This window comes from Lycium ferocissimum, unplaced genomic scaffold (genome assembly GCF_029784015.1).
Source record: "Lycium ferocissimum isolate CSIRO_LF1 unplaced genomic scaffold, AGI_CSIRO_Lferr_CH_V1 ctg13561, whole genome shotgun sequence".
Lineage (NCBI taxonomy): Eukaryota > Viridiplantae > Streptophyta > Magnoliopsida > Solanales > Solanaceae > Lycium > Lycium ferocissimum.
Genome location: NW_026714947.1, coordinates 1 through 20947, shown reverse-complemented (window position 1 = coordinate 20947; position 20947 = coordinate 1). Strand labels below are relative to the sequence as shown.

Sequence of the window (20947 nt, the reverse complement as noted above, 5' to 3'; positions counted from 1 at the left end):
TGCCTTTAACTTATCATGGTTAGCTCGGAATGTCCCGACGTACAAAATGCGGGATATAACACAATGCTCCAGCAGTATTTATGGATCTGATGAATCGAGTGTTCAAGCCATTCCTAGATATGTTCGTGATTGTATTTATTGATGATATTCTGGTCTATTCACGTTCCAAAGAGGAGCATGCAGACCATTTGAGGACGGTGCTTAGGGTGCTCCAGCACCAGAAGTTGTATGCTAAGTTTTCTAAATGTGAATTCTGGTTGACTTCAGTAGCATTCTTGGGGCATATTATTGGAGCTGATGTATTCGGGTAGGTACACAGAAGATTGAGGCTGTTAAGACTTGGCCTAGACCTATGACACCTACTGAGGTACGTAGTTTTCTAGGGCTAGCAGGATATTACAGGAGATTCGTAGAGAAGTTTGCCTTGATTTCAGCGCCTTTAACAAGGCTAACTCAAAAAGGCGACTAAGTTCCGGTGGACGTGCTTGCGAGCAAAGCTTCCGATTCTTTGAAGGATAAGTTGACTACGGCTCCAGTTCTAACTCTTCCTGAGGGACCAAATGGCTATGTCATTTATTGTGATGCTTCTGGTGTTGGGCTAGGTTGTGTATTGATGCAGCATGGCAGGGTTATAGCCTATGTCTCTCTGGCGGGCTTAGAAAGCACGAAAAATTATCCTACTCGCTGATGCGGGAGTTAGCGGCAGTAATTCATGCCTTGAAGATATGGAGGCATTATTTATATGGTGTGCATGTTGATATTTACATGGATCACAAGAGTCTCCAATATATCTTTAAGCAGAAGGAGCTGAATTTACGGCAGAGAAGGTGGCTAGGTTCTTTGAAGGATTATGATGTTGATATCTATACCATCCAGGGAAGGCAAACGTTGTAGCAGATGCACTTAGCCGTAAGTCCATGGGTAGTTTGACGGATGTGCAACCAGAAAGGAAGGAAATAGTCCGTGAGATTTATCGGTTAGCTAGTCTTAGAGTCCGTTTGGCTGATTCTGGAAATGGTGGAGTTTACGTTACAGGTTGTTGAATCTCTGCATCATGGAAGAGGTAAAGTGACGCCGATACGAGGACACGATACCGGAATAGTATAGAGATACAGCCCTTAAAAAGGAGAAGGCCCCATTCGAGGTTACACCTGACGGAGTGTTACGATATGGAGGTAGATTATGTGTACCTGAGGTCGCTGGGCTACAACAACAAGTTATGGGAGAGGCACACTATGCCCTTTATTCTGTTCATCCAGGGTCAACAAACATGTATCATGACCTCAGATGTTTGTATTGGTGGGATGGCCTGAAAAGGGATATAGCGGAGTTTGTTGCTCAGTGCCCGAATTGTCAACAGGTTAAGATCGAGCATCAGAAGCCTGGTGGATTATTACAGGAGATGGAGATCCCAACTTGGAAATGGGAAGCAATTAACATGGAATTCATTACAGGCTTACCTCGCACTCCACGGAAGTATGACTCTACATGGGTTATTGTAGATAGGCTGACAAAATCAGCCTATTTTCTTCCGGTCAAGACCACTTATTCAGCTGAGGACTATGCAAGGTTATATATCAAGGAGATAGTGAGACTTCACGGGGTTCCCACATCTATTATCTCGGACGAGAGGGAGCTCGGTTTACGAGCAACACGGAGATCATTCCGAAGGGATTGGGGACACAAGTGAGAGTCTTAGCACGGCATTTCACCCTCGGAGGCGGCGGACAGGCCGAGCGTACTATCCAGATGCTAGAAGATATGTTATGGGCCTGTGTTATTGACTTCAGAGGTAGCTGGGACGATCATTTGCCACTTATCGAGTTTGCCTATAACAATAGCTACCATTCTAGTATCCAGATGGCACCGTATGTGGCCTTGTATGGCAGAAAGTGTAGGTCACCTATTGGTTGGTTCGATGTTGGTGAGACTAAGTTAATCGGCCCAGATATAATTCGACGAGTCGCTGATAAGGTGAAGCTTATTCGGAAAGGTTATTAGCGACCCGGAGTCGACGAAGTCATATGCGGATAATCGACGTCGACACTTAGAGTTCCCAGTTGGTGATTGGGTATTCCTGAAGGTGTCACCCATGAAGGGTGTAATGAGATTCGGCAAGAAAGGGAAGCTTAGCCCGAGGTATATTGGGCCTTATCAGATTATTCGTAGGGTAGGCAAGGTTGACTATGAGTTGGACCTACCATCTGATTTGGAAGCAGTACATCCAGTCTTTCACGTGTCGATACTTCGCAAATGTATTGGTGACCCTTCTAGAGTATTCCCCGTGGATGATGTCCAGGTAACGGAGGAGTTGTCTTACGAGAGAACCACATAGCTATACTTGATCGTCAAGTAAGAAAGTTGCGTACTAAGGATGTGGCTTCCGTTAAGGTATTGTGGCGAAATAATAACAGGGAAGAGATGACCTGCGAAGCCGAAGAGGAGATGAAGAATAAGTATCCATACTTGTTCCCTATGCCTACAGGTAATCTAAATTCCTCACTTGATTATATGTTATAGTAATAAAAGAGACTCCCCTGAAATCTTTATAAGACCTTATGAGGCTAGTTTAACATTCGAGGACGAATGTTCTAAAGGGGAGAAGGATGTTATATCCCGTATTTTTGTACATTGGAATATTTTTAAGCTAATCGAGATAAGTTCAAGGACAAGATTATTTTGGGATATGAGATAGAGACTTTTAATTCCCGATTTTAATTAGTGCACGAATTGCTTATAAATTTTAATTGGTATAGAAATATTAGTGGAGATTAGGGATTAATTAACCATGATTAGATTATTAAGTGGGGATTAGTGATTAAATTAATACTAATCAAGTCATTAGTGTGCTAAGTGGGCCCCACTATAGCATGGCCAAATCTGATTGGTCCATGCCATAAGTGGGGCACGTGTCATCTATATGGGCAGCATATATAACATTAGTTGATGACTAATTGAATAGTCATCCGCTCCATTATTCATCTTCAACATTAAGTGAACTAGAGAGAAGAGTTCAAGCCATGGCAGCTCACGGCCATGGTACGTGCAAGGTTGATGCAAAAGTTAATTTTCTAAGGTGTTCCAATCATTTAAAGACCATTAGCAACGTGAATTTGAGCATTGGGGCAGCAAGAACACTTGTCATTTTAATCTACAAATTTCAGCAACATTAAGAGGCCAATCTTGTTAAGGTAAGATTTAATTCTCTCCTATATGTTTTAGAGGTGCTTTGGACTTTGTATAATTTGGTAGATGTAAATTGGATACAAGGAATTGTGCATATTGATGTTGAGGTGCTGTTTCGGACCGTGTAGGGGCTGTTCTAATTAATAATGGTGGATTAATTTTAATTAGTGTTGTAGTTGTTGTCGTCATGGATTATATGATGGAAGTGAAGGAAATTGATGGTTAAAGTTGAAGTTGTATTTATTTTGTGGGCTGTTTTAAGAACTTGTTGAATAATTGGTGTTGTTAACGTATACGAATAATTGATGTTGTTGTCGTGTGTTGCTGATATGATTCACAAATTTGGATAAAAGAAGCGTATAAGATATCGTATATGAAGCGTATGTGGTTTTCTTGGTATGTTCTTAGGTGTTCGTAAGATTATCGGGCATTGTTATGTTAATTAGGGGCTGTTTTGGGGCGTGTTGTTATTCTTGTTGAATTGGAGGATTAAGTATAGTTAAGACCTTGCATCGTGTTGTTGTAATGGTTGGACTGTTATAGGGTCGTTTCGATGAAGTGTTATGGCTATAGGTTATTAAGAATAACTTGAATATGTCGAAGTCGTTAGGTTAACTGTTATTGAATGTTGTAATGTGTGGGCTGATTGGAATGTTATGCGGGCTGTTCGGAGTATTCTCGAATCTTGTCTTGGTTAGTCTTGATATAGTACTTGAACGTGTGGTTATGGATGTTGATTTGGTTGTTTTATAGTTGGCTTGAATATAGGGGTAATGCCGCCTAATTTTCTACAAATGGGCTACTAATGTCGGAATACGTTTTGAACCTTCCCGTAGCTTAACCATAGTTCTTAACGTCTTAATATAGGTTGAGACACTTCGGGCAGCGTATACGTATTGTGTCACGGATAAGCGTTAAAGGTATGTAAGGTATCCTTTCTTTCTTTTGGCATGATTTATACGAAACGAACAACGACGAATGTATAAGCTCCTATTCTTATAGACACTAGGATGGCTAATGTCCTTGGCTTCCATAAGCTATTTCATGTTATCTTGATACGTTTCTATGATTCCGGAGGTTCTATTTGATATAATCTATCGTGACATTCAAAGAACACTTGACATGACTGTCGTCTTTGATACTCGAGTGTTAGTTTATTCTACATATTCCATTGAGTCTCAGATGATGGTTTAGTTTGCATATGGTTGCTCACTACTCTGCTCGTGCATGTTGTCATTATATCTTTCACCGAGTCTCGGGCCGGGTATGTATTCGTGCACAGTTTCACTGCATTGTTCACCGAGTCCCTCACTAGAGCGCCGGGTACGGTATATATATATGATGATATGATGATATGATGATGTGATGATGGCATCGAGTCCCATGATGGGCCGGGCATGGTATACATGTATACGACTTATTCACCGAGTCCATAATGGGCCGGATATGGTTTATGATATAGCTATGCATGATTTTATTTCATAAGGCGCAGGTACAGTGATTTCTTGATTATCATACTTGTCTCCTGGAATCTCTACTTCAGTTATGATCTTCCTTGTTGTATTTCATGCTTTATATACTAAGTACATATCTCGTACTGACCCCCTTTCTTCGGGGGGCTGCGTTTCATGCCCGCAGGTATAGATACTCGATTTGGTGATCCTCCAGCTTAGGACTTCTACTCGGTACATCTTGGAGTGCTCCATTGTTCCGGAGCCTAGACTTTTGGTACAGATCTTTTGATGTATATATATGTTTATCCAAGGGTACGGCGGGGCCTGTCGTACCGTCATATTTCACTAGCGATACTCTTAGAGGTCTGTAGACATATGTGTGGGTTGTATATAGATGTTGTTCAGCTGTGTCAATATGACTTACTTTGGGATGTTCCCGTACGTAGTGGCAGCCTTGTCGGCTTGCGTATATATTTTGGGATGTTGTATGTAGTGGCAGCCTTGTCGGCTTGCGTATATATTTTGGGATGTTCCCGTATGTAGTGGCAGCCTTGTCGGCTTGCGTATTATGTTATGTTTGATTGGTTGTGACTCCTCAGGAGACAGGTTACCTTGATATATATATGTGACGTTCTGAGATAACATCTTGTTTTTGCAAGCTTCCATATTATGTTTAGTTTTAGTTTATCTACATCTAATACATACGTGTACGAGTGTCCAACTCGGGCACTAGTCACGGCCCACGGGGTTGGGTCGTGACAATCTCTCTGAATTCTCCACTTCTTCCTTGTAGATTTCATTTTTCAAGAATTCTCCACTTCTCTCTTGCATTCTCCATTAATTTTTACATTTGTATTCTATTGAAAATAATATGGCGAAAAATTATGTAAGAGTTAACTTATATTGGGGTGGTGAAGTTGTGTACGAAGAAGGTTCAGTGAGATATAACCGTCGTGCGGGAGCCGTACAAAGGTTTCCAATTTCCCTCAAATACGATCGTCTACAACGTGTTTTCATAAGCAAAATGGCCATAACTGATCCTAACCTTTCAGTGGTTGTCACTGGACGATATTCAACATCAATTACGGCTAGGGAATTTCCCATTTACGAGGAAACTCTTATTTCGGACGATGACTTCTTATCGTTATTTCTTCGAAGCCCTGATATATTTAACAATCATATCAGTATAGTGACACTTGACATGTATGTAACTGTTGAACGCTCTACTAATGTTGAAGCACCCACTGACGATAAGTTTGATATTCGGGGTACTACGTATCTTCCCGCTATGAATATTGGGCTTCAAAGAGGTACACTTCAACAAGAAATAATGGTAGGAGTTGGTAGCCAATCACATAACTTTGGTTGGACTATGCAGAGCTGTGATATTCCTGGACCGAGTAGTGCTCCAGATACAAGTGAATTAGGTGGCGGGAGTATAGTTCGATATCGCCCTACTCAAGTGGAGTCATTTACAGAAAGGTAAATATAACGATGTTTTTTTCGCTTCCATTTCGCGCAACTATAGCCAAGTGTTTTGATAAGGAAATAATTTATCTAAATTTGAACATATAATTATTTAATTATTGAAAAGTTTACTCCGTATGCTATTTGTTTGACATCTTCTGCTTATCATCAATATAATCAAAACCATTAGCTTTTAGAGCTAAAATGGGGGGATTATTTTTTAAAATTGGAATTATACATTTAGCAACAATATGACGGGTATTTTAAGTTGCAAATATTGTTATCTCAAAATAGAATAGTAAAAGCACACTTATTATTGTGTCATCAAACTTGTAAAATATAGACACATGATGAAAAATATAGGCACATTAATTTTGTAAGGACGAAATAATTTAGCATTATTATATACAAGTTCGGTAAAATTTAATAGATCTGATTTACACCATGTCTTTGTATTTAAAAATTTGTTTTGTATATAAAAATAATTTATTTAGAAGCCAATAAATTGTTTTACTAAAATTCAGAACATATAAACTCAAAATCCTAACTTTACCTCAGTCATCACAAAATATACACTTCTAACTAATTGTTCCTGAGATTTGAACCCCTTGAATTTTCCTATGTTTGTAGGTGTAGCGATTTTGAAGAAAACCCCGTATTAACTCAGCTCACACAAATTGTGAGCAATAATGATGTAGCTAATGATCACTCCGATGAGTCAGATAGTGATATCCCATTAGATCACACAGAAAATGAACGATGATCACTCATCTGATGATGATGGTCATTCTTATGAAGACATTACTGCTCGAAGTGATGGTAACGTTAGCTACCATTCTAATGCGATTCCATATTTGGATAACACAGAAGAAGGCCCGGATGATTTTGCCTTCATGAGAGATGACGGTCCAGTTCGATCTGCACTTTGGGATTGTAAAAAACCTGAATTTATCAGATCAGGTTAGTATGGTGGCAATGAATATTCTTTTTATTTGTTGGCCCATTTTTAGGGGGTTGATAATTTTCCTTGTATTATGCAATTAGGTATGTTATTTTAGAACAAGCAGGAAATGAAAGGCGCAGTGAGACAATATTGTCTCAAAGAAAAGAAAGAGTTCATTTGTGATTAGTCCAAAGGTAAATTTTGGAGGGTTATTTGCAAGCGTCATATGTTGGGATGTGAGTGGATGATCCGTTTTAGAGAAATTTCAAGTGGTATGTGGAAGGCAGGCAAAGCAGATCTCCACCACAGTTGTCTTACGGATGATTACAGAAAGGATCATTTCAATTTGAACAGTCACCTAATTGCCACTACGTTGATACCATATATTATGGTCGATCCATACATCAGTATTAAGTCAGTTCAGAAAAAAATAAAAGGATTGCATTTGTTTACTCCTAGTTATAGAAAAGCACAAAAGGGGCGTAAGAAAGCTATTGAAATGGTATTTGGTGATTTTGAAACCTCTTTCAAGACATTGCCCCGATACATGGCTGCCTTAAAATATTTCAATCCGGGGACCGTTGTTGAGTGGGAGCACCAATCAACTACAATGCAAGGTGAACACATCTTCAAGTTTCTTTTCTGGGCTTATAAACCAAGCATCGATGGATTCAAAAGTTGCAGGCCTGTCATCTCAATAGACGGTACTCATCTGTACGGTAAGTATGAGATGAAACTGCTAATTGCTGTTGGAATTGATGCGAACAATAACATTTTTCCACTTGCATATGCTATTGTTGCACGTGAGAGCTTTGAGTCTTGGACGTGGTTCCTTATGTTGTTGTGGAGACATATTGTTCGTGAGAGAATAGAAATTGGACTTATTTCTGACCGTCATCAGGGCATCTTGCAATGTGTCCAAACACATGATTAGTTACAACCACCATCCACACACCATAGGTTTTGCGTTCGGCATTTGAAAAGTAACTTCAATAAAAAGTTCCTCAACAGTGACCTTGAGAAGCTAATGTGGTTGGCGGCTACAGAGCACCAGAAGAAGAAGTATAAAATGAGGATGGAACAAATCAAAACAATGTCACCTCCAGCGTATCTGTGGTTAAAATCTCTTCCGGAGGATAAATGGACATTGCATAAGGACAACGGTCATAGGTGGGGGGCTATGACAACGAATGTCTCCGAGTCTTACAACGGTTTATTGAAGAAAGCTCGTGGATTGCCCGTTACTGCCATGGTCCGTTATACATTTAAAAATCTTGTTGATCGGTTTGTTGAGAGAAGCACCCTTGCTGATTTGTTGATTGCAGATAAAAGTTTTGGCCGCGCGTTGTTGAAAAGAAGTTTGATGAATACTGGGAGAGGTCCCTAAAGCATACTGACATGCAGCAATACAATGCAACTGAAGGGGTCTTTGAGATTCTGACATTTGCACACGAAGGTAAGGGCGGAAATATCCATAAAGTCTCTGCCGAAGGGAAAAAGTGTTCGTGTGGGAAGTGGAGAAACTACCATATGCCATGTTCACATGCAATTAAATTTTGTGATATCCGCGGAATTCAACCAAAGGACTATGTTAGCAAGTACTACAATTGCAGGTTTTACAAGCAAACGTACAGTGGAAATTTTTCACCGTTGGGTGATGAGGCATATTGGCCACCTTCTCCCTTCAGTTTAATTGCAAACACTGAATTCGAGCGAACTTCAGGAACGCGGACTACAACTAGAAGGAGGAATGAAATGGATATAGCTCCTGCTCGCATGGCTAGAAAGTGTAGTACGTGCAAGCAAACAGGTCATAACAAGAATCGCTGCCCCGACAGAAATCAGTAGTTGTTGTTGCTTGTTGGTTTTTATGTTTTTTCTTAACTTGTACGATTGTTGTTTCCTTATGTAATCTTCCAAGAATATATAAAATGTCTTGTGCCGTTTAATAGTTATCATGTAATTTAACATTTATTACTTAGTTAATGTGTGACGTTTATTTAACTTATATTTTATTTTTTATTTCTGTTCGTATATATAACACATATTTAATTATTGCATGTGTTAAAATATTTATTTGAGTTATTCACTAAAATTAACTATATTCTTTAAAAATTAAAAAATTCAATAAATTTTTTTTATTAAAAACACAGCCAAATATGATTTAAATAGAGGCAACCTCTTACAAACTATTTGTAAAACGTCGGGGGAAAAAATTAATAAAAGGTATAACGTGGACTGATCCACGTTATACAAATAATTTTGTATAACGTGGATCAGTCCATGTTATACAAATTCAAATATATTTTGTATAACGTGGATCAGTCCACGTTATACAATTTTTTTTTTCTTTTTTCATTTGGTTCATCATCTGACAAAGGAAAAAAAAGTTGGGGTATAACGTGGACTTTGGTATATATATTTTTGGCTTACCCCTTTTGGTTTATACCGTGTATTTTTATACCCTTTAGGCTCCGAACTCCTGTCTTTCACGTGCCAGTTACAGTCTCAACTTTGCTCCTCGGGTCAATTCAACTCTTAATTCGTTATATCACAATTTCATTTTCAATTCCTATACTCCAATCAAATATATGAATATATTTTACTAAAATAAGAATATTCACGATTAAGAAATAACTCAAAAATTCCATTACACCCAACTTGCGATAATTAAATCGAGTCACTCAAGCATTAACATACCTTTAAGTCAACGAAATTTGATGGGACGCTACAATGATTACCTAAATTAATAATAATTAATGAGTAATGTTAACAATATATCAATAAAAAGGTTGTGATGACTTGTTATTGATTATACAATAACTTTAGTGTGCACGTTATTATGAACAACCTACTGATTAATCATAAAACATGACCTAATAATAGTTTTTTAAATAAATAAACAATATTTTAATAAAAATGTAACATTCTAAAGTACAAAAATTGTATTACACCTCGCACTTTCAGAGCATGAGCACGCCACATATTTCACTATACTAATGGAGTATCGGAGACGTCCCATGAAGTTTTGAAAGGTACAAGCCATGGGAAGTACGTAACAATGAAGTAAATGATGAATTACGATCTCGTATGTCGTAACCGAGAAGGACAACCTTGAAACCAAAGGACATGACCATTATCAAGTATGATTAATGATAAATATCATGTATGGAGAGTTTCGGAAGATTCCGGGATCAAGTAAATCGAAGAAAATAAGTTTGTCGAAAATTTGGCAGAATTTTGGACAGAAATTTTGGGTCAACTTTAGAGGGGTATATCTCCTAGTATATCAGGAGTTTTGAAGTGAAACAAAAGCCTAAATTGAAGTTCAGGAAGTCTAGTTTCCAACGCAACAAATCGTTCGTCAAAACGACATCGGAGTAGGGAGTTATGGGCATTTTAAGATAAGCCTCCAAGCTGCCAAATGGCTCCCCGCGGGCCCCACTTGGAAAGTCAGTGGAACCGACTCTCAAGGGGTATAAATACCCTATTATTCTACTTTTTTCATCATTTACACTTCTTTTAAGTTCTAGACACATCCATACACTTCTCTTAAACACTTATAACCCCTTAAATCAAGAATTCAACAAGATTACACCAAATTAGTCCATGAAAAGTGATTGTGATTGTTTCTACTTGATGTTGTGGTGAGTTTGGTCTTGAAGAAAGTTGGTGTGGCTAGAGTTCTTCAAGTATAAGGTATGTTCTTCATCCTATCTCTTATGTTGAGTTGATTTGAAGGTTTAACAAGTCTTAAATATGAAAATAGTTATGGAGGAAAGGTCATAAAGTGTTGTGTTGTAGTTGTTGAGTTTATGGACTGTTTTGAGCATGTTGTGGCTGTGTTGTTGGGCCAATTTCCATGTATGTGGATGGTATCTAATGTTGTTGGTGTGTTGATGAGATTGTGCTCCTTGTTTGGGAAGAAAGGAAGTGTATATCGTTATTGTATGTTGATAAACATAGTGTGGGATGTTTTATGGAATATTTTGGTAGTGATGATGATGTTGTTGGTGTTAGTGTTGTTGTTGTTGTGTTGGTTGCTGGTATTGTGATTTCGGGCTAGGGATATAAACAGGGGAGATGATGCCCGAATTTCGTCAGATTTTAAGGGGTTTAATTTGAAGGCTTAAGACAAGCATATGACGATAAGCCTAACAATAGTATGAATGATTTTATATGTAGATTATGAGACCACGAATGATATTATGTAGATTGCAAGACGGGGCGTAAGTTGGAAAGTCGAGAAATAAGCTTCCAGGTATGTTAAGGCTAGTCCCTTTCTTTCTAAAGGCATGATTCTTTTCTTATGGACCCATACATGTTTTCCATAATATCCTTATTCTCAAAAGTTAGAAGTTTATGATTCTTAGAGTTTCTTATGATGCTAAGGATAAGTATGCTCCATGATGATAATGATGATGATGATGATCCCATTTCTAGAGATTCCAAAGTTTACAGTCTTGATGCTATTATGAGATTATTGAGTTTATTTCATGAATTTCTTGATTTTATTCATTGTTGTTGATCTCATCTTATGATAATTGTTCCTCCAAGGTGAGATATAGCGATTATGATTGTTCCATAATATAAATCGGAGGTCACCGACCTTACGTCACTCCGATAAGGTAGTAGCTTTTAATTGGGCTCTCATGCATGCTTTATATATATGTATGTATTTTAATAACACCGTGCCTACATGGCCGGGCAGACACCACTACGGTGGGTGGCTTATGGATAATGATAATAACACCGTGCCTATATGGCCGGGCAGTTTACTTGTATATATTTATGATGCTGTTTTAAAAGATAAAGTTAGCATGCATGATATCCGCCTTATGAGGCAATCAGATGTACAGGTTATCTTTATTTCATGTTATATTCCATATTTCTTGTTATGTTGTTATTCATGCCTTACATACTCAGTACACTGTTCGAACTGACGTCCTTTCTTGTGGACGCTGCGTTCATACCCGCAGGTAGATGGACCAGACCCTTAGGAGCTTCATCAGCGGAGTCTCAGGAGCGCTCCATTTGTTTTGGAGCTGCAGTTTATCGGTATTATTCTCTGTGTATATACTTGGGCACGACGGAGTCCTGCCCCGTCTTCATGGATTCCTGTATTCTATATAGAGGCTCGTAGACAGATGTATGTAGCTAGATGTTCCATAACCTTATCAGTGGATATTGTTGTATAATATTTTGGCAGCTATGTCGGCTTGTGATGATGGGCACAGTTGTTAACGATTATATAGAGATGTGCCACTATCTTATGATATATGCCCTTGTAGAGTATGATACCCATAAGTGATCTTTGTGGTCCACCTAGAAATGATTATGATGACGTATGTTCAGAGGTGCTCGGTAAGTTAGCTCCGAGTGCCCGTCATGGCCCTCCGGTTGGGTCGTGACAAATTGAAATTAATAACAATATGTTAACAACATGAAACTAGTGACTCAACATAAATATGATATAAAATAATCAGTAATATTAATATTATGTTTCTAAAAAGATCGTGATGACTTGTTATTGATTATACAATAACTTTAGTTCGCACGTTATTATAAACAGTTTATTGATTTATTATAAATTAAAATCTAACAATGGGCTTTTTAATTAAAATATAGAGTAATATTTAATGAAAAATGTGACATTCTAAGTATAAAAACTGCAATTAGTGACTAAACAATATGCTAACAATATGAAATTGTTGACTAAACATATATAAAGATGATCGAAAATAATGATTATTAATGAGTAATTAACAATATGTTAATGAAAAATTGTGATGACTTGTTATTGATTATACAATAACTTTAGTCTGCATGTTATAATAAACAATTTACTGAATTATTATAAAATACAACCTGGAAATATTTTTAAATTAAAATACATTTTTCAATAAAAAATGTGACATTCTAAGGTATAAATACTAAAACCAGTACTAAACAATTTATTAACAACAGAAATTGGCGAATTAACGTAAAGATCATGATCTAAATAATGATAATTAATAGTAATGTTATTACTACGTAAATGAAAAGACTGCGATGACTTGTTAGTGACTATAATAACTATATGTTGGCAACTTGAAATTGGTGGCATAACTATACATGTGAACAACATGAAATATTATAAACTGCAATTGATGACTAAATTACAAACTTGTAATATTAACATTAATAATGAATGACTTATAATAATTTAATAATAATACTATTGTTTATAGTAATATGTTGTTAACATATTGTTGAGTCATCATTTAGTTGTCAACATAGATAAGTTCCAAGAAAAATAAAAGAGTATTTATTGATTTTTTTCTCAATTTGGTGTTTGTGATTTAGAATTGATAATAGATAATACAACTCATGTAGTGTTGATTATAGGCGGTTTATACAACTATTATAGACCTGAATATAAATCTATTATAGATCGAATCTTAAACATAAATCCGAAATGTTCATCTTCAATCTCAAGCTCAAATATGAAATTTCACCCAAAATCACCTTATGTATTCTTCAAACTCTCTCAAATTTGAGCACTTCTCACAAGATCGACAACAAATTCAATACTATCCTTTTGAAATAAATCACTCCTTTGTAAAGATGATTTTTTCAAGTTTGAAGCTTAAACTTCAACAATAGCTGTTAATGAAGTATTTAAGATGTTCTTTTAACCTAGAATGACCAAAACATAGCGCGGAAGTAAAGGGGGGGGGGGGGGGTTGCGAGCATCTGACGAGAGGTCGGAGCAAAACAGAAGTGTGGGCATCAAAACATGACATTGGTTTGAGTTGGGTGATACGGATGAAACGAAGCCCGAGGAGTAGTTAGTCCGGTAAGCCGGAGTGACACCAGTTAATATGAACGTGAGAAATCCGTGATGGGTCGGATTTCTCGCTGCCAATACCGCCGTCCGTTACACTACAGCTGTTGTGGCACCGCCAATAGTAGTAATTAGCGTATTTTACCATATTTGAGTGAACATTAGGATTTTAACCCTTGTACTATAAATAGGGGTAAACCCTCTCATTAGGATCATTTGATTTATACTCATGTTTTGTAAAATCTCATATTCAAGTCCTAATTTCTTGTTACACCTCGGAAAATTTTCCGTTGATGCACAGTGAATAGGATAATGAGGAGTACGAAGTATGCGATGTTTCAATAAGTAAGAAATACCAATTGATGATTCTAAATAAGATTTTAAAGACATTCGATGTTAGACGAGAAAGTTGCCAAGAGAAGGCCATGTATGCGATAAGTATCGGAAAGGATTTATGAGTAGCAAGTTGATGACAACTTAATGATGTGTTGGGGAAGAGTTATAACTCCCCTTAGATTGTTAATGAAGTGATAAACAAGTGTTGAGAAGGTTCCATAAGGATTGGAGATCAAACAAGACGACGGGATCAACTTCGGTGGAACTGTGAGTTCCACGATCATGATCCACGGACCATATAATATTCCACGGACCGTGGATGGGTCCATGGAACTGCCAGCAGAGAAGATGGCTGGCTGGTCGTGAACCACGACCAGTTTCACGGCCAGCATTATGTTCCACGGACCGTGGAACAGTCCGTGGAACTCCCGACGGGCTGAAATGTTCTAAGTTTATAAATGTGATTCCAACTTCATTATTTCATTTCCAACACTTCTCCACTTCTCTCTAAAGTCTCTAGGGCATCAAATATATTTCATAAACAAGAATCCAAAGGAAATCAAAGGTTCTTATCATCAAACTAAGTGAATCAAAGCAAGAAAACCCATTAAAGTTCATCAAAAGCAAAGAATTCAAGTGAAGGAAAATCTAGGGTTTTGCTCAAGTGAGGTATATGCAACCAAGGTTCAATCCTAAACCATCTAAGGTAATTTTTATGATGTTTCCATGTTGTTTAAAGTATTTGGAAGTTGAAACACTTGGATTACAAAAGAATATAAGAAATGAGTCATGAATGTGCAATAGTGCCACTTTTGAGTGAATGTTTGGAATGGGTTATGATTCTTGATATATTATGAATATGATCATGTTATAAATGATATTGAGAGTATGGAATCGACATTGTATGTGAATGAACGTATTGTCGAGATATGACTATGAATATGGATGAATTGAAGTGAATTGTGAAGTAAGAGTAACGTAGTTGAATAAAGGCTATTGTGATGATATTGTGAATGTTATTATTTATGTTTGGGAGTTGATATATGATGTGAGGGAATTCGTATGAATAAAGGAGATGCTGTCCGATTTTCTCTAGAATTAGTCATGAATGCTAAGCTATCTATTATCTAATATGAGTATGCACTTCAATGAAGGTAGAACGTGAGCCTTGAAAAAGAACGTACAAGTGATAGAATAGTTGCACGGAAAGGTATGTAAGGCTAACCCTTCTTTCATAAGGCATGGTTCTTTGGCCAAATATTTATCCTTCTACGAGTTCACGATATTCTCCAATGATCCTATCTCTAGAAGCTACTAAGCTTATGATGCTTAAATGATACGATTGTACTAAGTTCCTTATACGACGAGTAATTCTCTAAAGATAGAATGTAATGAATGACGATAGTAAAAAGGCTAAAGTTAAATATGAGCTTATGTGTATGTGTGCCCACGAGAGGCTATTGTGAACCCCGAGCTTATATGGCCGGGTAGAATATAGTGAATATGTATATCTATATGACGATGCGCGCGCACCACTGCAGTTGGGTACGAATAACACTGAGCCTTGGTAGGGCCAGGTATGACACTGAGCCTTGGTAGGGCCAGGTATGTGAAACACCGAACCTACGTGGTCGGGTATGCTATATAAATGCTATGTATATGACATCAATATGAGTACGAATATGCTATATAAATGCTATGTATATGACATCAATATGAGTACGAATATGCTATATAAATGCTATGTACATGACATCTATATGAGTACGAATAGGTTAAGAATATGTAATTGCCAAGTAAGGGCTATGTATATGTAAGGTATATGATATGAACATGAGTATGAATAGAGATATGAATATGAATACGAAAGGTAAATGAGTACGGATATGAATGTATGTACGCGAATACGCAATAGAAATGGAACGTCCCTATGGAAAGCAAGTAAGTGCTATGACGATGATGCTATTATCCCCCATCTTATACTATTTTGTATGTTATCCATTATGCTTCCATATTGATATTGATCATGCTTTACATACTCAGTACATTCTTCGTATTGACGTCCTTTTGTTTGTGGACGCTGCGTCATGCCCGCAGGTGGCCAGGGAGACAGACTTGATCTATAGCTATATTCTCAGGGACTACATAGCGGGGCTCCATTTCATTCGGAGCTGCAGCTTTTGGTATAGATTCTTTTGTGTATATATTCATGGGCACGGCGGGGTCCTGTCCCGCCCATATGTTATGATATGACGTACCCTTCTTAGAGGCTCGTAGACATGTATATATGGTTAGATATGTTTGGCCTTATCAGCCTATATTTTGGGATATTATTTTGATATCCTTGTCGGCTTACATACCTTTATATGGGCATAGTGTTAATGATGATATAGATGTGTTTGTTGCCCGTTGAGGCTAGAATGATGATGAATGAAAAGCATGATTTAGTATGCGGCTCGTCTAGATATGATGTGAAAGTATGTTAAGGGGTGCCCGGGTGGGATAGCACCGGGTGCTCGTCGCGGCCCTCCGGTTGGGTCGTGACAAAAGTGGTATCAGAGTAGTTCAGTCCTAGGGTGTGTCTACGAGCCGTGTCTAGTAGAGTCTTAGTTATGGGTCTGTTGCGCGCCACACTTATAAACAAGAAGCTGCGGACATTTTAGGAATGAATGACCTTCTTTCTTCATAAGAAATCGTGCGATAGAGCTATGATGTAAGAACTCCTTGTTTCTTAACCATGTATTGTGTATTTCAAAAATGCAGAAAGAGAAAGGATTCGGCGAAATTTGCAAAAGGGCAAGACGGTGGCGGCGAGCGCGGGGCTGAAAGAGCACCGCCACCGGTAGTAGAGGAAAGTGAGTCCCAAAGTGTGGCTCAATCTCAGTCCTCCCATTCAGTGCCTATATTAGAGGAGCGTGAGGGAGCCTCAGCCCCAACTCCAGCACCTCCGGTCCCTCCACCTGATGCTTCAGGCCAAGATGTAAAAGAGGCCATTAATTTGCTGACCCAATTCGTTGCTGCCCAGACTCAGAGGCAAAGCACAGGGCAAGGTGATAGGGCTGTTAGTGCAAGAGCCCGTGATTTCATTAGTTTGAACCCTCCGGAATTCTTTGGATCAAAGCCGGATGAGGACCCTCAGAATTTTATTGATGTTATGTTGAGGACGCTTCGGTTGATACATGCTTCAGACACCGAGTCGCTGGAGTTAGCATCCTACAGATTGAGGGATGTTGCAGTTCACTGGTACACGGTTTGGATGGCTTCACGGGGAGCCAATGCACCTCCCCCGGTATGGCAAGAGTTTTTAGATGCATTTCTTCAACATTATTTGCCTCTAGAAGTTCGGCAAGCTAGGGCCGACAAGTTCTTGAATTTGAGACAAGGGAGCATGAGTGCTCTAGAATATAGTCTCCGCTTCAATTCCTTGGCTAGGTATACTTCGGCCATGGTAGCGGATATGGGTGACCGAGTGCACCGGTTTGTGAAAGGCCTAGGGCCACATTTGATGGATAGATGCTTGACTGCGTCCCTTCAGGACAATATGGATATTGCACGCATCCAAGCCCATGCCCAGAATTTAGAAGAAAGCTTACAACAACGAAGAAGTGAGCATGATAGAGGGCTAGATCTTCGGGTCCGATGAACGAGTATAGAGGTGGGCACAGATAGCAGTCTTCTAGACATTTGGGCTACTTTATGACTGGTGAGCCTCCACGGTATTCAGGCCAGAGATTTGATAGATCTACTCATCCCGGGCCGAGTCAGAGCTTTTCGGGATCTCAGTTTAGAGGTGATTCGGGTCAGGCGAGGGCACCCATACCACGATGCTCCCAGTGTGGGAAATTACATTGGGGTCAGTGCAGATTTGGTTCAGAGGGTTGCTATTCATGTGGTCGGTCAGGCCATATTATGCGAGATGCCCTCGGTTGGTTGCAGGTAGGACCCGGCCTTCGGGGTCGGTGGCGGATCTTCGCATCTATACGGCCTATGGGGCCGTTCACATGCGCCGGTCGGCCGTGGTAGAGGCAGGGGGAGAGTCCCCGATTCTAGCGGTCCTCGGCAAGACCGTATTTATGCTTTGGGCTGGACGCCAAGATCTTGAGTCTTCTCCTGATGTTGTCACAGGTATATTATCGGTACTTTCTCATGATGTATATGCTTTGATAGATCCTGGCTTCACATTGTCATATGTTACTCCATATATTGCAGGTCGGTTTAGAATCAAACCGGAGTCAATTAAACCTTTTGAGGTGTTTACACCCGTTGGTGAATCGGTGATAGCTAGCCGAGTATATAGAAATTGTGTGATTGTAATTTGTGATCGCCGTACTATGATTGACTTGCATGAGTTATAAATGGTGGATTTTGATGTTATTATGGGCATGGATTGGTTGGCTTCTTGCTACGCCAATGTCGATTGTAGAATGAAAATGGTTCGTTTCCAATTCCCGGGAGAACCAGTTTTAAAATGGAAAGGAAATACGGCGTCACCAAAGGGTAGGTTTATTTCCTATCTAAAGGCAAGGAAAATGATTACAAAAGGTTGCATTTATCATCTAGTGCGGGTCCAAGATGTAGAAGCTGAACCGCCGACTTTTCAGTCAGTTCCCGTAGTGAATGAATTTCCGAATGTGTTCCCGGAAGAGCTTCCAGGCCTTCCTCCCGAGCGGGAGATTGATTTCGCTATTGATGTGTTGCCAGACACTAAGCCTATATCTATTCCTCCTTATAGAATGGCTCCCGCAGAATTGAGAGAGTTGAAAGAGCAATTGAAAGACTTACTTGAGAAAGGCTTTATTAGGCCTAGTTCATCCCCGTAGGGAGCACCCGTATAGTTTGTCCGAAAGAAAGACGGCTCTTTGAGAATGTGCATTGATTACCGGCAATTGAATAAGGTGACGATTAAGAATAGATATCCTCTTCCGAGGATTGATGACTTATTTGATCAATTACAAGGTGCCAAATGGTTTTCCAAGATAGATTTGAGATCCGGGTATCATCAAGTGAGAGTTAGGGAGAAAGATATCCCTAAGACGGCCTTCAACGAGATATGGCCATTTTGAGTTTCGGTAATGTCATTTGGGCTAACTAATGCAATCGTTGTTTATGGATTTAATGAATGATGTGTTCAGGCCCTTCCTAGATTTGTTCATGATTGTGTTCATCGATGACATCTTAGTGTATTCTAGATCTGAGGCAGAACATGCGGATCATTTGCGCACTGTCCTCAGAGTTCTTCAGACTCGAGAGTTATTTGCGAAATTCTCTAAGTGTGAGTTACGTGAACTCGTGACATTTCACGGGGCACATTGTTTCAGCCGATGGAATTCGGGTAGATAGCCAAAAGATTGAGGCCATGAAGACTTGGCCAAGGCCCACAACTCCTACGGAGGTTCGTAGTTTTCTGGGCTTAGCAGGATATTACAGGAGATTTTTAGAAGGTTTTTCTTCTATTTCTGCACCACTTACAAAGTTGACCCGAAATCGACTAAGTTTCAATGGACGATGCTTGTGAACGTAGTTTCCAAGAGCTAAAAGATAGATTGACTTCGCACTCCCTAACACTTCTAGAGGGATTGGAAGGCTATGTTGTTTATTGCGATGCTTCAGGCGTTGGGCTAGGCTGTGTATTGATGCAACATGGAAAGGTGATTGCATATGCTTCAAGGCAATTAAGAAAACATGAAAGGAATTATCCAACCCATGATCTTTAATTGGATGCAGTGATTCATGCATTAAAGATATGGAGACATTACTTATATGGTGTTCATGTAGATATCTATACAGATCACAAGAGCCTTCAGTATATCTTCAAGCAAAAAGAGTTGAATTTGCGGCAACGACGATGGTTAGAATTGTTAAAAGATTATGATGTTGATATTCGATATCACCCGAAAGGCAAATGTTATGGCCGACGCTCTTAGCCGGCATCTACGGGGAAGCTTATGTGATGTACAATCAGAGAAAAGAGAAATGACTCATGAGCTCCAGCAGTTAGCTAGCCTAGGAGTTCGAGTAGTGGACTCAGGTAGCAAGGGGACTACCATTCAGAATTCAGCAGTTTCGTCGCTGGTAGTGGAAGTGAAAGAGCGACAATACGAAGATCCCATGCTAGTGCAGTACAAAGATACTGTTATATCCCGTATTTTCGTACATTGGAACAATCCGGATTAATTATGGTAAGTTAAGGACAAAACTATTTCGGGATACAAAGTCGGGATTTTTGACCTTCGATTTTACTTTGAGTCATAAGTTGTGCATAAATTTGTTGGCATGGAACAATTAGAAAAATTTGGGACCAAAAGTGATAAAATTGGAAGTTGAAAAGTCATCCATTTTCTATGGTTGGCCGTGTAGTGTGGGTGTTGGCCCACACAATGTGTGGACAATTTTAATTGGTCCAACACATGGCGTGGGCCAAGGGCAATTGTACACTTCATATAATGGCAAAAGATGACTAACTAGTCTTCATTTACACTTTAACACTTAGAAAAAAAATAAGAGAACAAGGAGTTGAAGAGCAAGAAGCTCTCGGCCAACACCCCCAAAAATCAAGTCCCATTTCTAGCTCTTCCAAAATTATTTCCTTGATGTAAACCCACTATATTGAGGTCCCTAAGTAGCGTGGAGGTGTCATTGGAGCGATCAACCCTTTATTTTTCATCCTTGGAAACCCTAGGCTATTGGGAAGTTGAAGAGGAAAGGTAAGAATTGATTATGTTTTATGTTTTATAA

The 20947-nt window shown here is 38.9% G+C and overlaps 2 protein-coding genes across 2 annotated transcripts; both read left to right on the top strand.

Moving 5' to 3' along the window:
- Positions 1-5919: 5919 nt before the first annotated feature.
- Positions 5920-7995, top strand: LOC132042140 (uncharacterized). Its single transcript, XM_059432757.1, has 2 exons — positions 5920-6122; positions 7516-7995. The coding sequence occupies exons 1-2, from the start codon at positions 5929-5931 to the stop codon at positions 7982-7984; spliced, it is 663 nt and encodes a 220-aa protein (XP_059288740.1). The 5' UTR covers positions 5920-5928; the 3' UTR covers positions 7985-7995.
- Positions 7996-8448: 453 nt separating this feature from the next.
- LOC132042139 (uncharacterized) lies at positions 8449-8898 on the top strand. The gene has a single exon (XM_059432756.1). The coding sequence runs from the start codon at positions 8449-8451 to the stop codon at positions 8896-8898; it is 450 nt and encodes a 149-aa protein (XP_059288739.1).
- The last annotated feature ends 12049 nt before the right edge of the window (positions 8899-20947 follow it).

What these genes read in the sequence shown, in the direction of transcription:
- LOC132042140 (XM_059432757.1), top strand. Translation starts at nt 5,929, where the DNA reads ATGAATATTGGGCTTCAAAGAGGTACACTTCAACAAGAAATAATGGTA. An exon ending in GTGGAGTCATTTACAGAAAG is followed by an intron (nt 6,123 to 7,515) that starts GTAAATATAACG and finishes TCCTAGTTATAG; the next exon opens with AAAAGCACAAAAGGGGCGTA.
- LOC132042139 (XM_059432756.1), top strand. Translation starts at nt 8,449, where the DNA reads ATGCAGCAATACAATGCAACTGAAGGGGTCTTTGAGATTCTGACATTT.